Source organism: Pundamilia nyererei, unplaced genomic scaffold, assembly GCF_000239375.1.
Source record: "Pundamilia nyererei isolate P.nyererei 1_Seehausen unplaced genomic scaffold, PunNye1.0 scaffold00049, whole genome shotgun sequence".
NCBI classification, from domain to species: domain Eukaryota; kingdom Metazoa; phylum Chordata; class Actinopteri; order Cichliformes; family Cichlidae; genus Pundamilia; species Pundamilia nyererei.
In genome coordinates, this window is record NW_005187450.1 from 99,773 (window position 1) to 119,818 (window position 20,046).

The following is a 20,046-nucleotide window of genomic DNA, read 5'->3' on the forward strand; positions in this document are numbered from 1 at the left end:
ATATATATATATATATATATATATATATACACACACACACATATACACATATATACATATATATAATCATTATTGAATTCAATTGAATTCACTGTTATTTCTATAGCAGTGATTCACAACAGTCACCGTATGACACTTTATGTTGTAGGGTTAAGACCCTAAAAAGCCAAAATGTAAAAGAAAACTAGTGGTTGGATGTGGTGGTGGTGCATATGCACACAGAGAGTGAAAAGGTGAAGAAGACATGCTCAGTGCATCCTGGGCAGCCTAAGCCTATCACAGCATAACTAGGGGAAGGTTCAGGGTCACCTGATACAGTCAAAACTATAAACTTTATCAAAAAGGAAAGTAAGCTTAAAGGTAGAGAGGGTGTCTGTCTCTTGAATCCAAACTGGGAGATGAGGGGCCTGAAAGTCAAATGCTCTGTTTCCCATTCTTCTTTTAGAAACTCGAGGAAAAACCTACAGTGTAAAAACAACGTGCTCTATTGGGATAATTATGGTATTGTGAGGTCTTTAACATATGATGATGCCTGATTATTCAAAGGTTTGTATGTGATGAGATGGATTTTAAAAGACAGTCTGGATTGGGAGAAATACACTCACTCTCTCTGGTCCCAGTTACTACTCTCGCTGCAGTGTTCTGGATCAACAGAAGACTTTTCAGAGAGCTTTTAGAGCAAGAATTGTAATAGTCCAGCCTAAAAAGTATTTATTGGTCAGGATGTGCTTGTAATGTCGAGCTGAGCTGGACAGTAAAAATATTGATACACAGAGTAAATAGTGTGCCTAATATTGAGCTTTGAGGGACACCATATAAGTCATCTGGGGAAGTGATTAAAAACAATTAGCAGCAAGAGTTTGAACACACAGACAAATGTGATTTTAATGAGCCGTTTGCTGTGACGATTGAAGCACAGTGTTGCTTTTCATCTCGTGAACAGCAGCAGTTGTAACAGTTATTGTGTAAAGCTTTGCTGCTCTGACTGATGCATCTTATTATCTTATTATAGGTTAGCTTCCAGGACTTGGGACAGACAAGACAGCAGCAGTGTTTGCTGTTGCATCTGACACACACACAGACGACATTAACCCAGTTCCTCTGCTGTAGTCAGAGGGACAGTCTCTTCAGTGTTTCTCAGATTTAGCCAATCCGCGCTGTCAGCAGCTACAAGACGAGGTCGTCTCCTCACCGAGACGAGGGAGCTCCGAGAGGTCTGGCATAATGTTGCGAGATCCTCCACTTTAGGCTTTGTTTGCTTTTGTAGCAGATTTCTCAGCCTTGTCTCTCAGGTAGCGTGATTTACTGGTATTATGATGAGATGAGATGGTGGCGATGACTGAAATGGAGGAAGTCGAAGAGTAAATATTAATTTCCTTGGCTTTCAGGCATCGTGAGTGCTTTGTGTGGGAGGTGTGTGTAGAGAGGGTATTTGAAACGTGTGATAACAAAGCGAAATCTGAGTGTGCGTGCATTTGCTCATATTAATCAGAGTGTGTGCATATTTGTGCACATTAATAAGTGTCCCCGCTGACGCTTGACTTGGTGGGAGGTGCTGCATTGTCTTGTCTGGGCTTGTTCCCATGATAATGACAAGCTGTCTCTAATTCTTTTCCTTTATCAAGTTTTCCATCACTTTCTTAATATTTTGAGTCAAGCCTTTCATGACAAACACACATTTTAGGCTTACGCATTTCACCTAGAACTAAATAATATTCATAATTAATTTGTGTTGTTGAGCTCATGCCTCATGGTGAAACCTACTATTTGCAATATGCTTGAGTTTGTCTTTACAGAAAAAAATAATAAAACAACTCAAGTTTTAAATAATCTTTTGAATGTAGTCATACTTGGATCCATTTCAACACAATTTAACTGTTTTCTCTTATAATCAAATGCAGGATAAACTCATGTCATCACCGCAGTGTTCAGCAAATATCACTCAGTTCTTTAAATTTGCAAATAGGGACTACCATTTGCCAGCACACTTAAATATATACGAGACACAGGAAAATACATTTGTAACAAATTTAAAAAAGGTTCAGTAAAGCATAAGTTTTACTGCTAGAGTATTAAAACTTATGCTTTAGTGTACCTTGGCACTGATTCTCAGAGTCTCTTGAACTCTACAGGAGGCGTGAAACACTTCCGAAAGACATTTCCTCCTTTGGCGTTGTGATGATGTGGAGCAAAGTGCTGGCTGGCAAGTCAGTTTAAAGCCTCCCACAGGTGGTCAGACAAAACCAGCACGAATGAATGTTAAGTGTTTAACTGTGTGGAAGCATTTACATTCATTGTGTTTGTGGATGTTTATATTTAGCTTTTACTTCAAACAGTTTCTCTTTTTATATTAAGAAAGAAATCGATACCATATTATCTGCACCAAGAACCTGCTCATGAAGACCCATATCCCTAAATATGGGGTTTCTAGTGTGTTCTTCATATATAGCGGTTTGATATCTTGTCAAAAGCATATAAATAGTGTGGATTATCACTGTTTTGGCTCAGGTGAAATGTATGTAAGGAAAAACAAAAGCTAAAGCAGTCATCTCGGCTGTTTTTTTTTTAATCTCGCCACATTTTCCTTGTTCCGTGTGTCTGCTGCCTGACGTAGACATCAAAAAGAGCTCAGCACATTAGCCACTTCTCCACGCCACTGTGTAACACGACACTGTGTTCTTGTCTTTGTTCTCTTTGTCTGCTGCTACCTCTAAAAGCCACTTCCGATGTTATCAGAAATTTTATTTGAGTCAAACGTCACCGGCGTTTGTTTTTAGTCTGAAAACAGGCTGCTCTCTCTAGCTTTCCATCGCTGACCCATCCTCTACGGCTTTGAATGGTTTTGTCACCATGGTGCCCCTTCATTTCTTGACGTAAGCATGACTGGACGTGACTTGTTTTCTGTGAGTGCCTGCTGCTCTCCCCGCATCGCTCCCCCTTTGTGAAAATGGAAATGGAGATATCAGACAGAATGAATGGAAGTTAAAAATGAGGAGTGAGAGGAAGAAAAAGAAATTGTGAGGGGCACTGAAGACGAAAAGAATAGATTCCAAAAATAGGATCCAAGAAAAGAAGAGAGAAAATTTTAACAACATCCCCTCTGCTTCTTTGAGCTTTTGTCCTTCGCTGTGCATAGATTTAAAAAAGCACACAAAAGAATCTGTGATGTTGCAGCCAATTATCCTCCCCCTGCTCTTTCTCTGTCTCTCTCAGGTGCATACCTGGTGCCATACTTGATTCTTCTCATCCTCATTGGCATCCCTCTGTTCTTCCTTGAGCTGGCGGTGGGTCAGAGGATCAGGCGTGGCAGCATTGGTGTGTGGAACTACGTCTACCCAAGGCTGGGCGGCATCGGGGTTTCCAGCCTGATGGTAAGTGGGTTATGTCGCTTAACATGACCTCCGATTCACACTCAGTTTACATGTGATAAGCAATGACTTCACTGATGCCTGTCACTTTTAACTTGCAACCATGTTAGTGGCTCTGTGAGGACATATTGACGTCAACAACACCTCCCTAGAAATGTTACTGCATGCAGGGTTGACGCAGGCCACAAATATTGTGATTGGTGTGTTGGCGATTCCTTCTGTGCATTTACCCTTTCACTGCAGTTTTTGAATTTATCAGTGAGAGACTAACAAGCAAAGCCTCATTACAAAGATTAATAATCATAGTAGCAAAATAAAGACTCACAAATGTCAGCAAATTCCTGGAGAAAGGTTGCTGAAACAGAATGGATGTGTGCAAAAACATTCCAGCGTTTTATTTGTTTCATGTCTGGCACTGCAAATAAAACATGACCACAGACTAATTAGAATATAATGCACAGGGGCAATGACGTCGGCCACTGAAATCGGTTACGCTGTAGGCTTTACAAAGATACCCCGCAGAAGTCAAAATCGGGACTTAGTGGTGACCCATCCAGTAATTATGTGGACATTTCAGGTCAAACCACAAATGTCTCTGTCACGGTGGCAATAAAAGAAAAATCAGAGGGGCCGTTCTGGTGAGTTCATGAATGCCTGTATGAAATTTCACGAATTATTCATTTTTATTAAATTCACAAGGTCATGATTTTCTCAGTTTTTCTGCCATGAAAGATTTACTCTTGTATCCAGCATGAAGTCCACTCTATTAAAATAAATAAATACAAATAGATAATACTTGTGCTTCTCTCTCTAAATTAACCCAATTAATAAACATTTCGCTGCCTAACCACTGGACCAATGCAAATTTATTTATGAGCGACTAAGATTTGACGTTTTACTGTTAGTGGAAAATTTGGTGACATATTTTTTCCACCTCGTAGTGAATCACCGGACTGTAAAACAATAAATAACAGATGATATTCCAATCTAATGGTCATTTTATGATATCTGAGTTGATCTTTTTTTTAAATCATTATTAATTTTACTCAATTATACATCCATAAAAAAAACAATGATTAATAAAGGCAGTGAGCCTTATTTATGGCTGCTTTATTTAAATGAAATTGAGTATTGTGCTGCTTTTGCATCGTGATTGAAACAGCCTGTGAAGACATACAAATGCGTTTAAGACCAAGATCCACTTTACACAACTGTGTTAAAGAATGATTTTCATCACTTTAAATGCTCATTGTTCTCTCAGACTACAGACATGCTGTGCCGGACTCCCTCTGCCTGCTCATATTACTTCCTTTTGTTGCATTAAAGAGAGCAACATGCAAAGATCAGCGCCGATCGCTGTCACAAACTATTCCCATCAGCAGCAGCAGACGTAGTGACCCATCAGTGCTACCAGCTTAAAATATAGCCAGTCAGCAAATGAGTCTGTCGGCCTTTCTGTTTGACTCTCTTCCTGATAGTGATTTCATCCATCCAGTGCAAAGGCGGAGATGGAAAGACCTGGCCCGGGGCAATGAGGCGTGTGGCAGCTCGGATATGGCAGAGGGAGATCAGGAGCTATAAATACCTCCTCATAGAGGACCCGAGCTTTAGCTGCTGAGAGCAAACAGCTCAATAATTGATATGCACTCTAATTTAAGCTGTGTGCTTTGCATGCCATGACTCAAGAAAAAGAGTCATGGCATAAACAATCTGGATTTGTGTGATTTGTTTTTCACAATGTTAAGTGTTGCTGTTTTCCTCTTATTTTTCTTCAGGTTTGCGGTTTTGTGGGCCTCTATTATAACGTGATTATTGGCTGGAGTATCTTCTACTTCTTCCAGTCTTTTCAGTATCCACTGCCTTGGGCTGAATGCCCCATCCACAGAAATGGAACTCAAGCCGGTGAGTGAACAGTACAGTCCACTAAATCACTAAACAGCTGCAAACGGTTGAACATAAACGCACAGCAGAAAACAAATGTCCACATGAATGCTATTTTGTTTTATGCCCCATGACACCAAGTACAGAAAAATAAATAAATACTACAGTTTCCAACGAGGTAATTTCATATTCAGTAATTATGGCAGGAGATGCAGACGCGGCACTTAGCAGGATGCCTTTGCATTGAAGCAGCTTTCTGCTGTGGCTCTGTGGTCAAGCAGGAGTGTTTCGGCAGACATCTAGCAAATAAGTGTTTGCGCTGTCTCTATTGCTGGGCCGGCACTGCGCTTCATGCTACATGGCAGCTCTGTTGCGGCACTTGTCAGACCGCATGACCCGTCTGAGGGTCAGTAGCTCTAATGGCTGGCAGCTGGTAGTCTTTGGGGCACACGCAGGTTCTGGCAGAAGAAAAGGCATCAACTTTCATTAGCATGAGAGGGCAGGATCCTGACTCTGCTCATGGTTGTAAAATCAGTGGGCATGTAGTGATGTTAACTATTTCCAAAGGTGGAAAGCATTGTAATTAAGCAGGTTTACATAATTAAATGCGATTTAACTTATTTCTACTTTATTTTCCATTTTACTGCAACAGAGTATCAACATAGCTATATTTGTATTTTTTTTTAATATTCTGTAAAAAAGGAAAATTATAAACATATAGTGATGATTTTCACTGTCAAATAATCTCCTGATTATTATTTTCTAAATGACCCATTTTGTTCTCAAAGTGTGAAGAAAGAAGTTTTAATAGGATTTCATAGTTTTGAACAGCTGGAACCTGTAAATGTTTTCTGTTCTTCAAGCAGTTGCTAATTAATTTTATGTCAGCTGACTAATCATTACCTTACAGGGGTTTTTTTTCACTTCTGTTCCTAATTAACAGGCCATTTTAAAGCACTTTTTGTCACTTTTTGCATGTACTTGAGAACGTGAGATGTGTGTGTTTGTGTGGTTTGGGGGTGGGGCGATGAAACAAAGGTCAGCTGGCCAGGAATCAAACTGCAGACACCACAGTTATGTGGCGTGTGCACATAAACCATTAGGTTATCGGCATCTTTAATTTATTTTTTTGAGTTGTTTTCATTCATTAAAAGAGTTTTACAATGAAATAAAACCAAAAACTTGAAATATTTGGCTGTAAATTATGAAGAAATCACTTATTTTGTAAAATTCATGCAAAAGCCAACTGCATTTTCTCCTCAAGGAAGTAAGGAATTACATTCAAAGTAATTATAAAAATCATGAAAATACTTCTTATGTAAATGCATTATTTATAGATTAAGACTAACAATAATTTTCATACTGTTATTTTTTGTAGCTACTGCTACTAAATTTCCATTTCTGGCCTTTTACAAATGATTTTATTTAAGATAAAACATCTGTCAGGTTTTCTATTTTAAAAGTACACTGGATGCATTTAATTATCGGTGTGCTTTTCCCTCCCCGTCTTCCCGTTTGTTGCTGTTACAGTTGTGGAGCCAGAATGTGAGAAGAGCTCAGCCACCACTTACTTCTGGTACCGCCAGGCTCTTAACATCACCAGTAGCATCGACGACACTGGAGGTCTGAATTGGAAAATGACCCTGTCCCTGCTGGTGGCCTGGATCATGGTCTGCCTGGCTGTCATTAAGGGCATCCAGTCCTCTGGAAAGGTACAGGGTTCCACTGAGTTAACAAAACAAGGCTTAAACCTGCTAACTATTGAAATTAGGATTCTGAATTCATTCATACACAACACAGACCCAGAATAAAAACCAAAAATAATTTGAAAAAAACAACAACTTGAAATTTCTATTTTTATTCAGTGATTCATCCTCATCAGAGAATGTTTGGGGTTGTTTTTTAGGCGAAGGTACGATGCTAAGCCTCTTGTCGGCACTTGTCTATTTTGGGATCTCATCCACATTATGGAAGAAAGGAACATGCAACATTAATAAACTTAAACTGAACCAAACAGAAAGTGTTTCAGGATGCAGATGGAAAATTCTTAGTTTGGCAACAACTGCAACAACATCCTGTAATCTTGATCCAGGGAATGAGTCATACGCAACAGCAGCATCCAGCCCAGCGTCTCAGTAGGAAAAAGCACAACAAAGAGCCGATCGCCAAGTTCTGACACACTATTTTAAACCCTAAACTTGGTGATCTAATTATCGTAGCCAGTTCTGTAGCAATTCCCTGAAATGCTGCAGGGAGAAATATTTTACTTCACGAATTCATCTTCATGTTTCAGTCCACAGATTCAGTGCCAAGCAAACACAAAACACTGTGTGTGTGTGTGTGTGTGTGTGTGTGTGTGTGTGTGTGTGTGCGTGCGTGCGTGCGTGCGTGCGTGCGTGCGTGCGTGCGTGTGTCTTTGCACATCTTCCTCTATGTGTAAGTCCTCTTAATGCATATCCATGGAAACAGTGTTAATGTACGTGACTTTCTCTCTTAGGTGATGTACTTCAGCTCTCTTTTCCCGTATGTGGTGCTGTTCTGTTTTCTGGTGCGAGGTTTGATGCTGAAGGGAGCAGTGGATGGCATCGCTCACATGTTCACCCCTAAGGTGAGGGACAGTCAGAGTTCATTTGACCACAGAAAAAAAGGGAACATTTTCAGAATGTTTTTATGTTGGACTACAGACTAAAATCTGAAGCTTTCTCCTCTCACGCTGCTGACAAGTGACACTCTAAGTGACATTTGGTCCACCAGGCTGTTCAGCCATGTGTGGCTGATGGTTTTAGCATCACGTACTCAGATCCTCTCACAGGAAAATGTCACGAATGCCCATCACTTGTTCTGTGTTGGGTTGATGGCTCCCTCTAGTGGTGAAGGTTTATGACAGCAAAGTGCTTTGTAGTACAGGCAGTTTGGTGTTGATAAAATTATTCAAAAATAGCCAGAATAGATAGTGGAAAAGGAAAAGTGAAAAGTAAGATCAGCATCCTTACTTATTGTGGAAGAAAATGCATTTACATTATTATGTCCTTTGTATGATCACGTAATGTGCATTAATTTGGGGACTGATTAGCTCCAAAATGAATATTATAGTAGAGCTCAGATGAACTTTAAGTTTTCCACTTACAGTGAACAGGACTAAATGGTAAATCAACTGGTTCTTATATGGCACTTTTCTAATAAAGCACTCAAAGAGCTGTATGCAGCATTCACCCATTCATACACGTACATTCACTGCTTTCCATCTGACATTCACACACGTTCATACTCCAATCAACAAATAACTATCATTCCCAAGGACGCTTATTCGTTCACTGGAGGACATGCAGCAGGGATCAAACCACTAACCTTCAATTAGTAGATGACCTGCTTCTGATTTATAGCCGCCTCATACATAAGCACATCCACTTTTCTCAGATACGTACAACTGATTTAAGAAAACTCTCTGTAGAGGTTTCATATTTCCCTTAGTGTTCAACTACAGTGTGGCTGCTGTGTTAACTTTTTGAGTGGCCAATTTAGACTTAAACCCACATAACATGGTCAAAAATCTGGGATAAAAAATTCCAAGCAGACTTCATATTCGTCATTACAGGGTAACCACATGCACCGGGAAAAGATAGTGTAGTCAGTTCATGTATTTAGCTTATGGTGCTGGATATGTTAATTTAAATCATCCAATGAAAACACGTGATATGTTAAATATATGAAATAATAATATTCTGGAGATTTTTAGAATAAATATGAAACATTATCTAAACTTTACAATCTTTTCCTCTTTTTGTCTCTCCAGCTGGAGAAGATGTTGGAACCACAGGTGTGGAGAGAAGCAGCTACGCAGGTCTTCTTTGCGCTCGGACTGGGCTTTGGCGGCGTCATCGCTTTCTCCAGTTACAACAAGCGAGACAATAACTGCCACTTTGATGCAGCACTGGTTTCCATCATCAACTTTCTTACCTCCATCCTGGCCACTTTGGTAGTGTTCGCTGTGCTGGGGTTCAAGGCCAATGTCATGAACGAGAAGTGTGTCGTCGAGTAAGTGCGTCGCACTGAAGCAAATGCAACCTCAGCAATCTCAGATAGAAAACTAACATGTTTTTCTTCTATACATCTCCAACCCATGTGCAGGAATGCAGAGAAGATCCTGGGCTACTTAAACACAGGTGTGCTGAGCAGAGAGCTCATCCCTCCTCACATCAACTTCTCCCACCTGTCTTCCCAGGACTACGCAGAAATGTACGCAGTTATAAAGACAGTGAAGGAGGAAAACTTTGCCCAGCTGGGCCTGGATCCCTGTATCCTGGAGGATGAACTGAACAAGGTCAGGGGGAATAAATCTTCGAGGCAGAGATGATCATCTGATTATATATGTGAATTAAATACACGAAGGATAGTTTCGAGATTAGAGAAAGGTGGCTGCAGGTAAAGGTAAATTATTATTAAGGAGACCAAATGATCCTTTTATGTTGTTAGCCAGAGACAAATTTGGGTTAGCGTTACCATTGAGAGTAAATGTACTTTATTATGTTATTATATAATGAGTATAAAGTAGCTGGGTTGTTATGAGCTGCTTAATAACCTTCAGGTTGTGATTTTATTTCATGATCAGTGACTGTTGTGATTAACTCTCTTTTTGGTGCCAAACCCATTTTACAAGCACTTTTAAAGTGACCATAACTCCATTGCCATTTGTGCTAGAGACAAAATGCAGCAATATTCAATGTATCATCGTAGCTCAAAGCATTCACAAGGTACTGCTGTCTTCAAATGGTTCCCTAAATATGAGAATTGTTTTGTAATTTTACAGCCAAAAAAGACAAAATAAGTCCAGGCAGTCTGTATGATACTTGGGTGATAAAGCGTACAAAATACAGCAGATTATTTAGTTTTGTTGGATCATTGTGGGTTTTCAGGTCTCTACGGGCATTTATTTGGTGTAAGTGGATACAAATGAATATTGCTATGCAGTTAGTTTAGGCTATGAGTTGCACTCTGGAGAGTACCCTGATGCCACTACATGGTTACCTGTGAATCACTGGTTTTGAGCCTGATCCCCTGAGCTCAAACCAGTATGTTACCTTGCCTCCCCAGCTGCATCGGTTTAATTTAAACCCTCAAATTCATCTTGCTACTCCTTACTTTACAGATGATTTCCGCGCTAGCTTGAAAATGACCTTGTTAGATTGAGTCCAGAGGCTATAACTTTCTCAGAGAGACGATAACTCATCTCTGTGTTATGCTAATATGCTCATAACCTGCCTGGCCACCCCTGTGTAGTCTCTAATGTTGTTAAAGCTTTTCAGTGTGCCTCTTACTAGTTAAGATCACTGAGAGGCCCCTGGAAATATTTTCAAGAGCAATTGGCTTGCATAATTTGATTGTTGGTCTCTGTTATGTTGTAATTTTAAGCTTAATGCGCTATCCCGCTCAAAGTGCATCTTTATGAACTCTTTATAAATCGCCTTCATGGCTACACTGCATAAATAATGTTAAGTGGGCGATATCTCTCCATCTTCTAGGCAGTTCAGGGCACCGGTCTGGCGTTCATCGCCTTCACAGAGGCCATGACTCACTTCCCTGCCAGTCCCTTTTGGTCCGTCATGTTCTTTTTCATGCTGATCAACTTGGGCCTGGGAAGCATGATCGGCACCATGACCGGCATCACCACACCCATACTGGATGCCTTCAAGATCCGCAAAGAGATTCTGTGTGGTAGGTGCTGATTCTGCTTATATTCTTCTTCTATCCTTTGATGATTCTAACTCAATATTTCCTCTTGCCTCCCTCAGTGGTTTGTTGTATCATAGCCTTCCTGTTGGGGTTACTGTTCGTGCTGCGTTCAGGGAATTACTTTGTGGCAATGTTTGATGACTACTCTGCTGGTTTGCCCCTCATTGTGGTGGTGATCCTGGAGAACATCTCTGTAGCCTGGATCTATGGAACTAAGAGGTAATTTGCAGATATGCAAAATGAAGACTAGGCCCTCATACTACAGCACAGTCATTCTTTCATTCACAAGAAAACATTCACCAAAAAACTCAATATTTTCCCCATTTTACTCAGAGTATATTTGTTGAGACATCTTTTCTACCTTGTTACAGGTTTATGCAGGACCTGGAGGACATGCTTGGGTTCAGGCCATACTCCTTCTACTTCTACATGTGGAAGTTTGTGTCCCCTGCTGTCTTGGTGTTGCTCATCTGTGCCACTGTTATCGAGATGGCCATTAGTCCTGCAGGATACAATGCCTGGGTAGAAGCTGAGGTCAGTAATCAGAAGCACTGAAGTTGCTTTACTGAGAAACATTTGACCAAATCCTCCCTTCTTGCAATTCATCTAATTTTCTCTCCTCACCTCTTCTCATCTCTCCCTTCGTTTCATTTGATTTTGTCGGCCATCCTCATTGAATTCTTTTGGTTTCAGGGCTCGGACCGTTTCCAAAGTTATCCTCCTTGGGCTTTAGCCATGGCCTATGCCCTCATTGTCGTTGCCATGCTGCCTTTACCCATCGTCTTCATCGCCCGCCACTTCAGCCTAATCTCAGATGGCTCCAACAAGCTCTCCGTCTCCTACCGTAAAGGTATGATGAAGGACATCTCCAACCTGGAAGAGCAGGACGAACAGCGTTTCATCCTCAGCAAGAACCCCAGCGAGGCTCCCTCTCCCATGCCTGCCCACCGCGCTTACCTGGGCCCCGGTGGCACCCAAGAGATGACCAACACCAACTACGGCACCAGCACCAAGACGGGCTACCAAAACATCGGCTCGCCCGAGTCTGAGCTATGATCCACTGATGTAAAAAGTCCCGCCATTAAACCCCTGCCCTGCTTACAGAGAGGGAGGCAGTGGGAGTGAAAAAGGGAGAGAAAATTCACTTGCAGCATTCATCACACCTTAACCCCCAGAGCAAAATCCCTCTATTCCCCTCATTCTGCTCCATTACCCTTCACCTATGTTTCTCATCGTCTTGTGCCGCTAATTGCATGTCAGTCTCAGCCATGATGAAGAGCTCATGAGAACGTGAGACCAAACAGATATGTCAACCATCTCCATCTGCCAGGAGATGGGGCGGAAAAAGAGCCAAATGAAATATAGAAGAGTCCAAAAGCTCTGGTTGAGGTTAAGGTTTTTTGTAATGCTAACATAATTTACATTGTAGTGAACTGTAATGTGTGTTCATCAGCTCGTGCTTCTTTTAGTTCACCTGGAAAGGATTGTTATTTGTGGGGATAGGATGGAAGGAGATGGAAGAAAAGCACTCATCTTGTCCTGATCTGCATCACGGTATGAGACGATTTCTTATCTAGAAAATGTGTCAATAAAAAAATAGTATCTAACAATTGATTCCAATAGCGTAAACAGTGTTACAAGCACATTATATCTTTAAGTTTATTGTGCCTATCACACATCAGCAATAATAACCAGTCACAATAGTGTCTTCATTCAAATGTGGATCTCCTTCTATCTTGTTTTTCCCCCACTGATGTAGAATACTGTACATATATGTCGTGCAATAGTTTGAGATGTCACCGTAAATTGTGCATATACACTGCAATAGTTCAAGTCAAGGGGCGGCGTTTTGCCTCTTCATGCCATGAACACAGAAGCACAGGCACCTGCTATCGTTAGAGCATCTCTGAGCCTTAACACAGAGCAGCACTTTCCTTTCAAAGGATCCTTCCCCTCAGCAAGCACTTCCCACTGTCTCTGTGCAGCTCCAGACCTAGATGGCATAGACAAAGCTTTTCCATTTTAATCAACTGTTTTAATCATGCTGTTTTAATTAAAGCCTTAGAAGGGCAGCAACGGCAATGCACGAGCAAGAACAAGCACGGCGACGTGTGTTTGATCAGAGGGCAGCTTCGTGCTTGTCTGTCTCATTGTCAGAAAAGCGAATGCAGAGGAGGAATTGGAAATGTGAGTTTCGTCTTCGTGTACACGTCCAGATGCGCATGTGTAATTGTGCATGCACAAATGTGTTGTCTGCCACTGAATGAGAGCTGCTGGTGACCCTGCCTGTTTAAAAATAGAGCCGCGTTGCCCAGGGGAAGCCGTGGCAACACACCATAGATACAGATCCTCTTGTGACGTGGAGGAGGAAGAGGAGAGCAGACACCTCGCTCTGTCTGCTCCACCTGCACGGCTGTTTGCTCGGTTAAACAGACGAGACATTTTACGGTTGATGCCCTTCAAGAATATGTTTCTTATGTTATACCTGTACATTGAATAACAGGTTCACTGCCATGCTGTGCTGTGGATTAATCATATGTCATCCCTGAGTGGATGGTATTTTATGTTCCAACTGAATTGTACATTCCTCGAATTGTGACCACTCCATAGAGATATAATTTCACAAGCACCGCAAACTACACCTCTATGTCTTTTTCTGTGATCTGAGGTGTGAAAGTGAAACCTTTTTTTTATTTATTTTATTGTGTAATCTCAAATCATAGCACATTTTTAGAATTATAATGTGGATATGTACTCTGATATAAGTGTTTGCAGTGAGTGGTAATACATGGTTTTTACCACTGGGTGACTCTGCTGGCCAGCAGAGGAGCCAATGACACTGTCCTGTGGCCCCTCCCTGAAACAACACCAGTACTTGAGACTGAACAGATGTAGTGTGAAGCACAGTCAGCCACATTGTTCGGTGCCTGAACAGATTCTGTGTTGTCTGTTTGCCTTAGGCTTTATGGGGTTTTTTCCCCCCTTGATTATTTTATTATTTTATTATGTAGAGTTTTCACCAATGTTCCATCATATTAATTTGCACTTTAATTAGGGGGAGACCCTGGAGTTGTTTGTTAAGCACACATGTAAAAAAGAAAAGAGAGCAAAGTAAATATAGGGGCCAAATAGTTTAAGATGACAAGGCTCAACAGAAATGCATGACAAGGCAAAAACATCTAGTCCGCTGTATCGTCTAAAAGACATTTATCTTTGAGTGCAAAATGATAGTATTTTAAATCTCATCATCTGGCATCTTGTCAAAAGTACTACGTAAAATTTTGCCTGTCATCCGTTTGTGGTAGCCAGTAGCAGAGAGCTCTTATTACCCTGCATCCTATTTTGCTAAGCAATCCCTATGATACGATGGCCAGTACCCCCTACAGCATGGCTCTTGCTTTTAGTTGATGACCTACAATGGCTGTGATGCATTGCTTGGGACTGACTGGTATTAAGACAATACAGCTCAAATCTATTGCCCTGTCTCTCAAATGATGCTTCGTCTTTCATTCATAGAAACCTCTGTCCATGATGGAAATGAAAGAGTTTAATGAGTGAAAGTCTGCATTAAAGGAAACATGATATAGGGGATAAAAAAGATACAAGTTACAAAAGAGTAGTATTAACATCTGTAGATGCAACTTAACTTTGCTAAAATGCAGCTGACAGGGCCTCCTGTAAAAACTGTGCATGAGAACTACATGTGATGCAAATGGCACTAAAGCTGAGGTAGACACTTAACCTGTATTTTAAAAAAAGCAGTTTTGGTTTGGATAAAGCACATTTTGGGTAAGCACAAAATAATTTTATGTCTAAATAAGCAACAAAATCATTGTGAAAGAAAGGGGTGATGAAACTTAAACATCATGTCAGTAATATAGCTGTGATTGCTGCATCCTGCAAGACTCCACTAAAGCATAAAGCTGCACACTGAAATACATCCTCATAAAAAATTAAACTGCACCATAAGTCTACAAAAGCACCTGAAGCTACAAAGTGATATGCACAATACATAGATAACAATGTTGAACTAATGCTAATGCAGTGGGTCATATATGAAGAAAGCACAACAGCAGGCAGGCTTATATTTTTCTCTACAATTAGCAGCGATCGGCGCTACTGGCTGCAGAGTGGCCGTAATATGACAAAGCACAGCTGAGATTCCCTCTAACAATAAAAATCACTGAAACTCTGCAGCAAAGTGGGAAAATGTCTTCTCTGGTCCAAACCTAGCCTGGATACAGGTATCGATTTCTTACCGAAAACAAAGATTCCAACTCCAGGGTCTCTTTTGTCTACGTGTTAACGAGGTTAAGTCAGTTCAGTTACTAAGATGAACTTCCCAATAGCAACGTAAAAGTACATTTATTTAACCGTGCAGATAATCTTTATGTGACCAGCCATAGTTATATTTATAGTATTTAAGACAGTGTATTTACTCTGTACATATCGATGTACATTCTGATAAATTCACACTGATTATCTATAGTAAGAGTGACAGGGTGTATACTTGAGCTGTAAATAATAAATGTATATTTTGAGATATTTTTTGATTTTTTGTACTGTCAGTGGTGTTACTTTGGTGTCTGTTGGTTTCTGGTGTTTGTGTGTGGTCGTTCTCGAAACTTAGCCGAGTGACTGTGCATATGTGTATGTATATATCAGCGTGTGTATGTGAGTGTATGTGAGCGAGTGAGCGTGTTTAAAGTAAAGGTATATGTAGCTTTTTGGTGTTTAAATGTGTGTTTTTCGCCTCTCTCAGTGTTGTGTGCTGCTGACCTAATCCAGTAGATAAAATCCTGATGTTACACTCAGCTGGGACCACTGATGTAAGCAATCTCTATTCTGTGTTTCTCACTGGAACTGCGGTGGCTTCCAGCACTAAACTGGCAAAACACAAATCAAGATGAAATGTCTGTCTACAAGAAAGAAGACAGAAACTTTCATTTGTTGGTTGAAGAGCATTCAGATCTGTACAAACATGATGGAGGGAACAGGAAATTAAAATAACCACTTTTATTAAACAGACCATGATGTGCGTCTCATTTGTTCTGTTGTTTATGCTGAAATGACTTAACACATTATGTTTATAATCTATAGATTCAATAACGGCAAAAGTTTTGTTCAGAATAAATTAGATTGTAGTGATGGGTGAAGGAAAAAACAATATTATAGACTTGTGAGGCTGCTATCTGTCGAAATGCACGTCCTGTGTCATTGATCATCCCCACCACGCATTTAAAAGTTAATATCGCTCATATTTGGCTTTGCTGTATGCATATCGAGGTAGATTTTTTCCCATCCGTGTACAGTTACTGTGGCTTAAATGAGGACGTTAATGCCAAAACTGTGTGAGAATGAGGAGGAATGACGCTTTTATTGTGCTTTTAGGGGATGCACTTGTTTACTTGGTAGTAATGCCACAATATTAAGCAGTTTTAGAAATAATTATCCTTTAGGAAAGATGAATAACTTACTAAAAATGTCAAAATCAAATGCATACGGCTTGTAGACTGTTCTTGTATCTGCCAACCCCATGATAAATAATCATATTAGTTTTCTGTAACCTGGAATGTTTTATAGTTTATTGCCCTGGCTAACCTCCGAAAATTTAGAAGCTTTTCTCATGTGGCTTCATCTTCCTGCAACTAAACTCCTTGAAATGAACCCCAATCTGTGATTTCACACATACACGTGAAGAACGGTCTACCAGGCCAGGCTGTGCAAAGGAGTAATAAGCCAGCACTGACATAAGATTCTCCCTCAGCCATGATGAAGGCTGCTCCCACTTGAAAATCCATCATATGATAGACTTATAACAGCGTGTCAACAAGGACTTTTCACCTGCTGTGTCCTGCCGTCGCTTTACAGCTGCTCAAACAGATTCAGAGTTTATATAGCAGTGCAGTCAGATGGGACAGAGACACATCATCAAACCAGCAGGAGTCACACAGGTGTGAAAATATTCTTGCTCCTATTTCTAACACATGGCTCTTGATGCATTCTCATAAAGTCCTCACTGCTTGAAAAACAATCTAAAAAGGAGTATAGAGTCTAATTGTAGCTGCCATTCTGCTGAGTAGTGGATTCAATAATATGCCACTCCAAGCCCAGGGGCCACTTTGAAGTCTACAGAGAGACATTACTTTAATTGATATTGGCTAGCATGTACTTTGTGTCACGATAAAGCAGGGACTGATGTTTCTGCAGCTGTTATGGTTTTGGCCACAATCGCTGTGTGCGTAAAAGTCAAGCTGTTTGCCTTCCACACTCAGTCACACGCTTCCTTCCTTGGCTTCCCAGTGCACTTTGAAGAACGTCTTCCCATTCTGTCATGTCGTAAACAGATCATTTCCCGCCACAGTGTAACATGGGAGACCCACAAATAGGCTGTGATGACTTAATAATGCACATACAGAGAAACTGTACGTGCACGCGCATTGATGGGAATTACACCAGCAGAAGATGTTTATCTAAAATCAGCGCACAAAGCCAAGACGCTACTTCCCATTTTCCCACTGCCACGCCACCTGATCCGGGAAGACTGTGTCTACGGACATTTTTCACACTTTAACCGGCATTTTCCTGGCAGACTGAGTTTGCGTGGGCAGAGATCCATCAGTCATATTCTCACAGGCGCTTTCAGCTACTGTCAGCTTCCACAGCAGAGGCCAAATGGTCCTGTGCAAGGCCTGTTAAGAGGACCGGCCGAGGGGCCATGACGGCTCATTAGTGTTTGACCAGCTCGTTGCAAACAACGCTGAGCTTCAGCAACACTGACAGTAAAGAGGCTACACAGGCAGTATTTTCATCCAGTGAAGCTTTTTATTCGTTACTTTCTTTGAATTCAGCCTCTTAAGAGGTTTTTAGAGACCTCCAGCTTAGAACAATTGTATTATTTAAGCTACACATATTACTAGAATCTATTTCACTTTTTTCTTCTCCTCCTCAGACTGGGTTATAAAATAAAATAAAATAAAATAAAATAAAATAAAATAAAATAAAATAAAATAAAATAAAATAAAATAAAATAAAATAAAATACTCACAAACAGTCACGTTAAAATGTCCAGCTCCACAGCAGCCATAATCAGGTTTGCAAAGAACTGTTGGGTTTCCTTACCTAGTCCCACCCTTTGTAACAATTGTGATGGTGGCTTTTTTTCTCACTGTGAAAACTTTCTTAACGTTTGAATCATCATCATCACCACACCAATGCCCAATGGATTCTAAATTGGACGCCTGTTAGGCTTAGCCTCCATTAATTCAAATAATTTACCCTTTGATAGGGTTGATATACTTACACACACCAAAAAGTTGTGTTTTGGTACTTTAGTTATTGTATCCCTATCATCAGCGCCTGTGTGACAGCCATAGTTTCTGAATTCACCTATCCAAGCTCCATAGTCAGCTAGTGACATGTTAACCCAGCCTTTCACCCAGTACTGTGTACCTTCAGGCTCTGCAGAGATCCAAAAACCAGTGGCTGATGTCCATCCTCTATATACAGGGTGTGGTTTTAATAGTCTCAAAACTGGAGTGCAGAATCAAAATAGCTCCAAAATGGGACTTTATAACTAATGTGACGGTAAGGAGAACGCAGAGTAGCACACACTCTCAAAATGTAATACTTTGATATATTTTATACATCTCTCCTGCCAAATCGCTGTCTTGTTTTCATACAACTGTGTTGGAAACAATTTGTTCTATAACTTTTTTAAAACTTGTCAGTCTAATTTCATCACATTTAGCTGACAGGCGCAGTTAGCTTCAAGCCAACACTACACAGACTAATAACAATAATAATAATAATAATAATAATAAGAATAAGAATAAGAATAATAATAATAAGAATAATAATAATAATAATAATAATGTATACTTTATTGATCCCCGTGGGGAAATTAGTCTCTCTGCATTTGGCCCATTCACTCAGTGAAGCAGTGGGCAGCCACTAAGCAGGCGCACGGGGGAGCAGTGTGTAGGTAGCACTCTACCTACTGAGCTACTGTATCCCTGCCCCTTACTGAGGATATTTGGAAAATTCTGCCTTCTGGGTTGTTTATCTTTTAGCCAAACACATGATTGACAGTTTTTAAAAAAGCAGAGATTATACTGATGCTGAATTTAACCTCTTCGCACCTGCAGTGCTGTTTCAACAACTAAGTAGGAAACGTAGCCTCAGACAGAGATTAGGAGCAAGTTACAGAGTTCACTTCTTTCTGACATCTTTCACAAAGCATTTCTCAAGACCTGAAAAAAGACTTTTATGTTGGAAATCAATGTAATCCCCCTTCAGTTATAAGGGAATAAATAAATACAGTGTTACAAAGTCAGGAAATCAGTTTCAGTTACCGGTTTGATGTCTGGAGAATTATAAAGCTTTAACTGATGTCTACCAAGTAAATTGGTTTACAGCAACACTTAAAACTGATGTCTAAATATATGCATATATGTATATAAAGTGATGAAGGATAACAGTCATAATTAGCTGTGAGACTATTTGGACACAAAGAAACAGGTAGAGCAGGTCAAAAGAGGCAGCTGTTTCCACTCCGTTTGTTTTTTCCTGTTGGATGAGCAGCAAGTTGAGTACAAGGCTTCATGCATTGGTGGGAGAGTTGGAGAGGTCAGTAATCTGACGCAGATAGAAGGGAAGCAGGAAGTAAGGGGAGAAGTTTAAGAAACACCCAAATTTAATGTGCATTACACCAAATAATTTATTGAGATAAAGGCAGACATATGGAGAGGGAGAAGGATGAAATAAATAAAGACAGAAACAAGAAAAAAATGTTAATGTAATGTTGCTAAGCAAAAGATCTCATAGATGATGCCTCTCAGAAAATCCTCAGAGCTGTGGGGACAGGAGCCGTTATCTCGATGCACACTCAATCCCTGCCGAACCACGATGCTTGAGACCTGGACACCAACTGAAAACCAACTTTCCTCAATAGCAGCATCATCAGCCCCAATTGTGAAGAGAAGAACAATTCATATTTACCTTTGCACAGAAGCCACAAATATCTCGAGATGAACAATCAGAGGGCTGTTTTTTCAACTACAGCATT

General features: G+C 40.4%; 1 protein-coding gene across 1 annotated transcript in view; it reads left to right on the plus strand.

The window, feature by feature from the left end:
- slc6a17 (solute carrier family 6 member 17) overlaps positions 1 to 16,007 on the plus strand; it is a 23,953-nt gene extending 7,946 nt beyond the window's left edge. Inside the window, exons 3-12 of the mRNA XM_005732833.2 lie at positions 3,214 to 3,371; positions 5,144 to 5,270; positions 6,780 to 6,961; positions 7,747 to 7,857; positions 9,043 to 9,284; positions 9,378 to 9,570; positions 10,769 to 10,961; positions 11,039 to 11,198; positions 11,351 to 11,513; positions 11,673 to 16,007. Coding sequence (XP_005732890.1) covers positions 3,214 to 3,371; positions 5,144 to 5,270; positions 6,780 to 6,961; positions 7,747 to 7,857; positions 9,043 to 9,284; positions 9,378 to 9,570; positions 10,769 to 10,961; positions 11,039 to 11,198; positions 11,351 to 11,513; positions 11,673 to 12,035 — 1,892 coding nt within the window. The 3' untranslated portion in view covers positions 12,036 to 16,007. The remainder of the gene's footprint in view (positions 1 to 3,213; positions 3,372 to 5,143; positions 5,271 to 6,779; positions 6,962 to 7,746; positions 7,858 to 9,042; positions 9,285 to 9,377; positions 9,571 to 10,768; positions 10,962 to 11,038; positions 11,199 to 11,350; positions 11,514 to 11,672) is intronic.
- Positions 16,008 to 20,046: the final 4,039 nt, after the last annotated feature.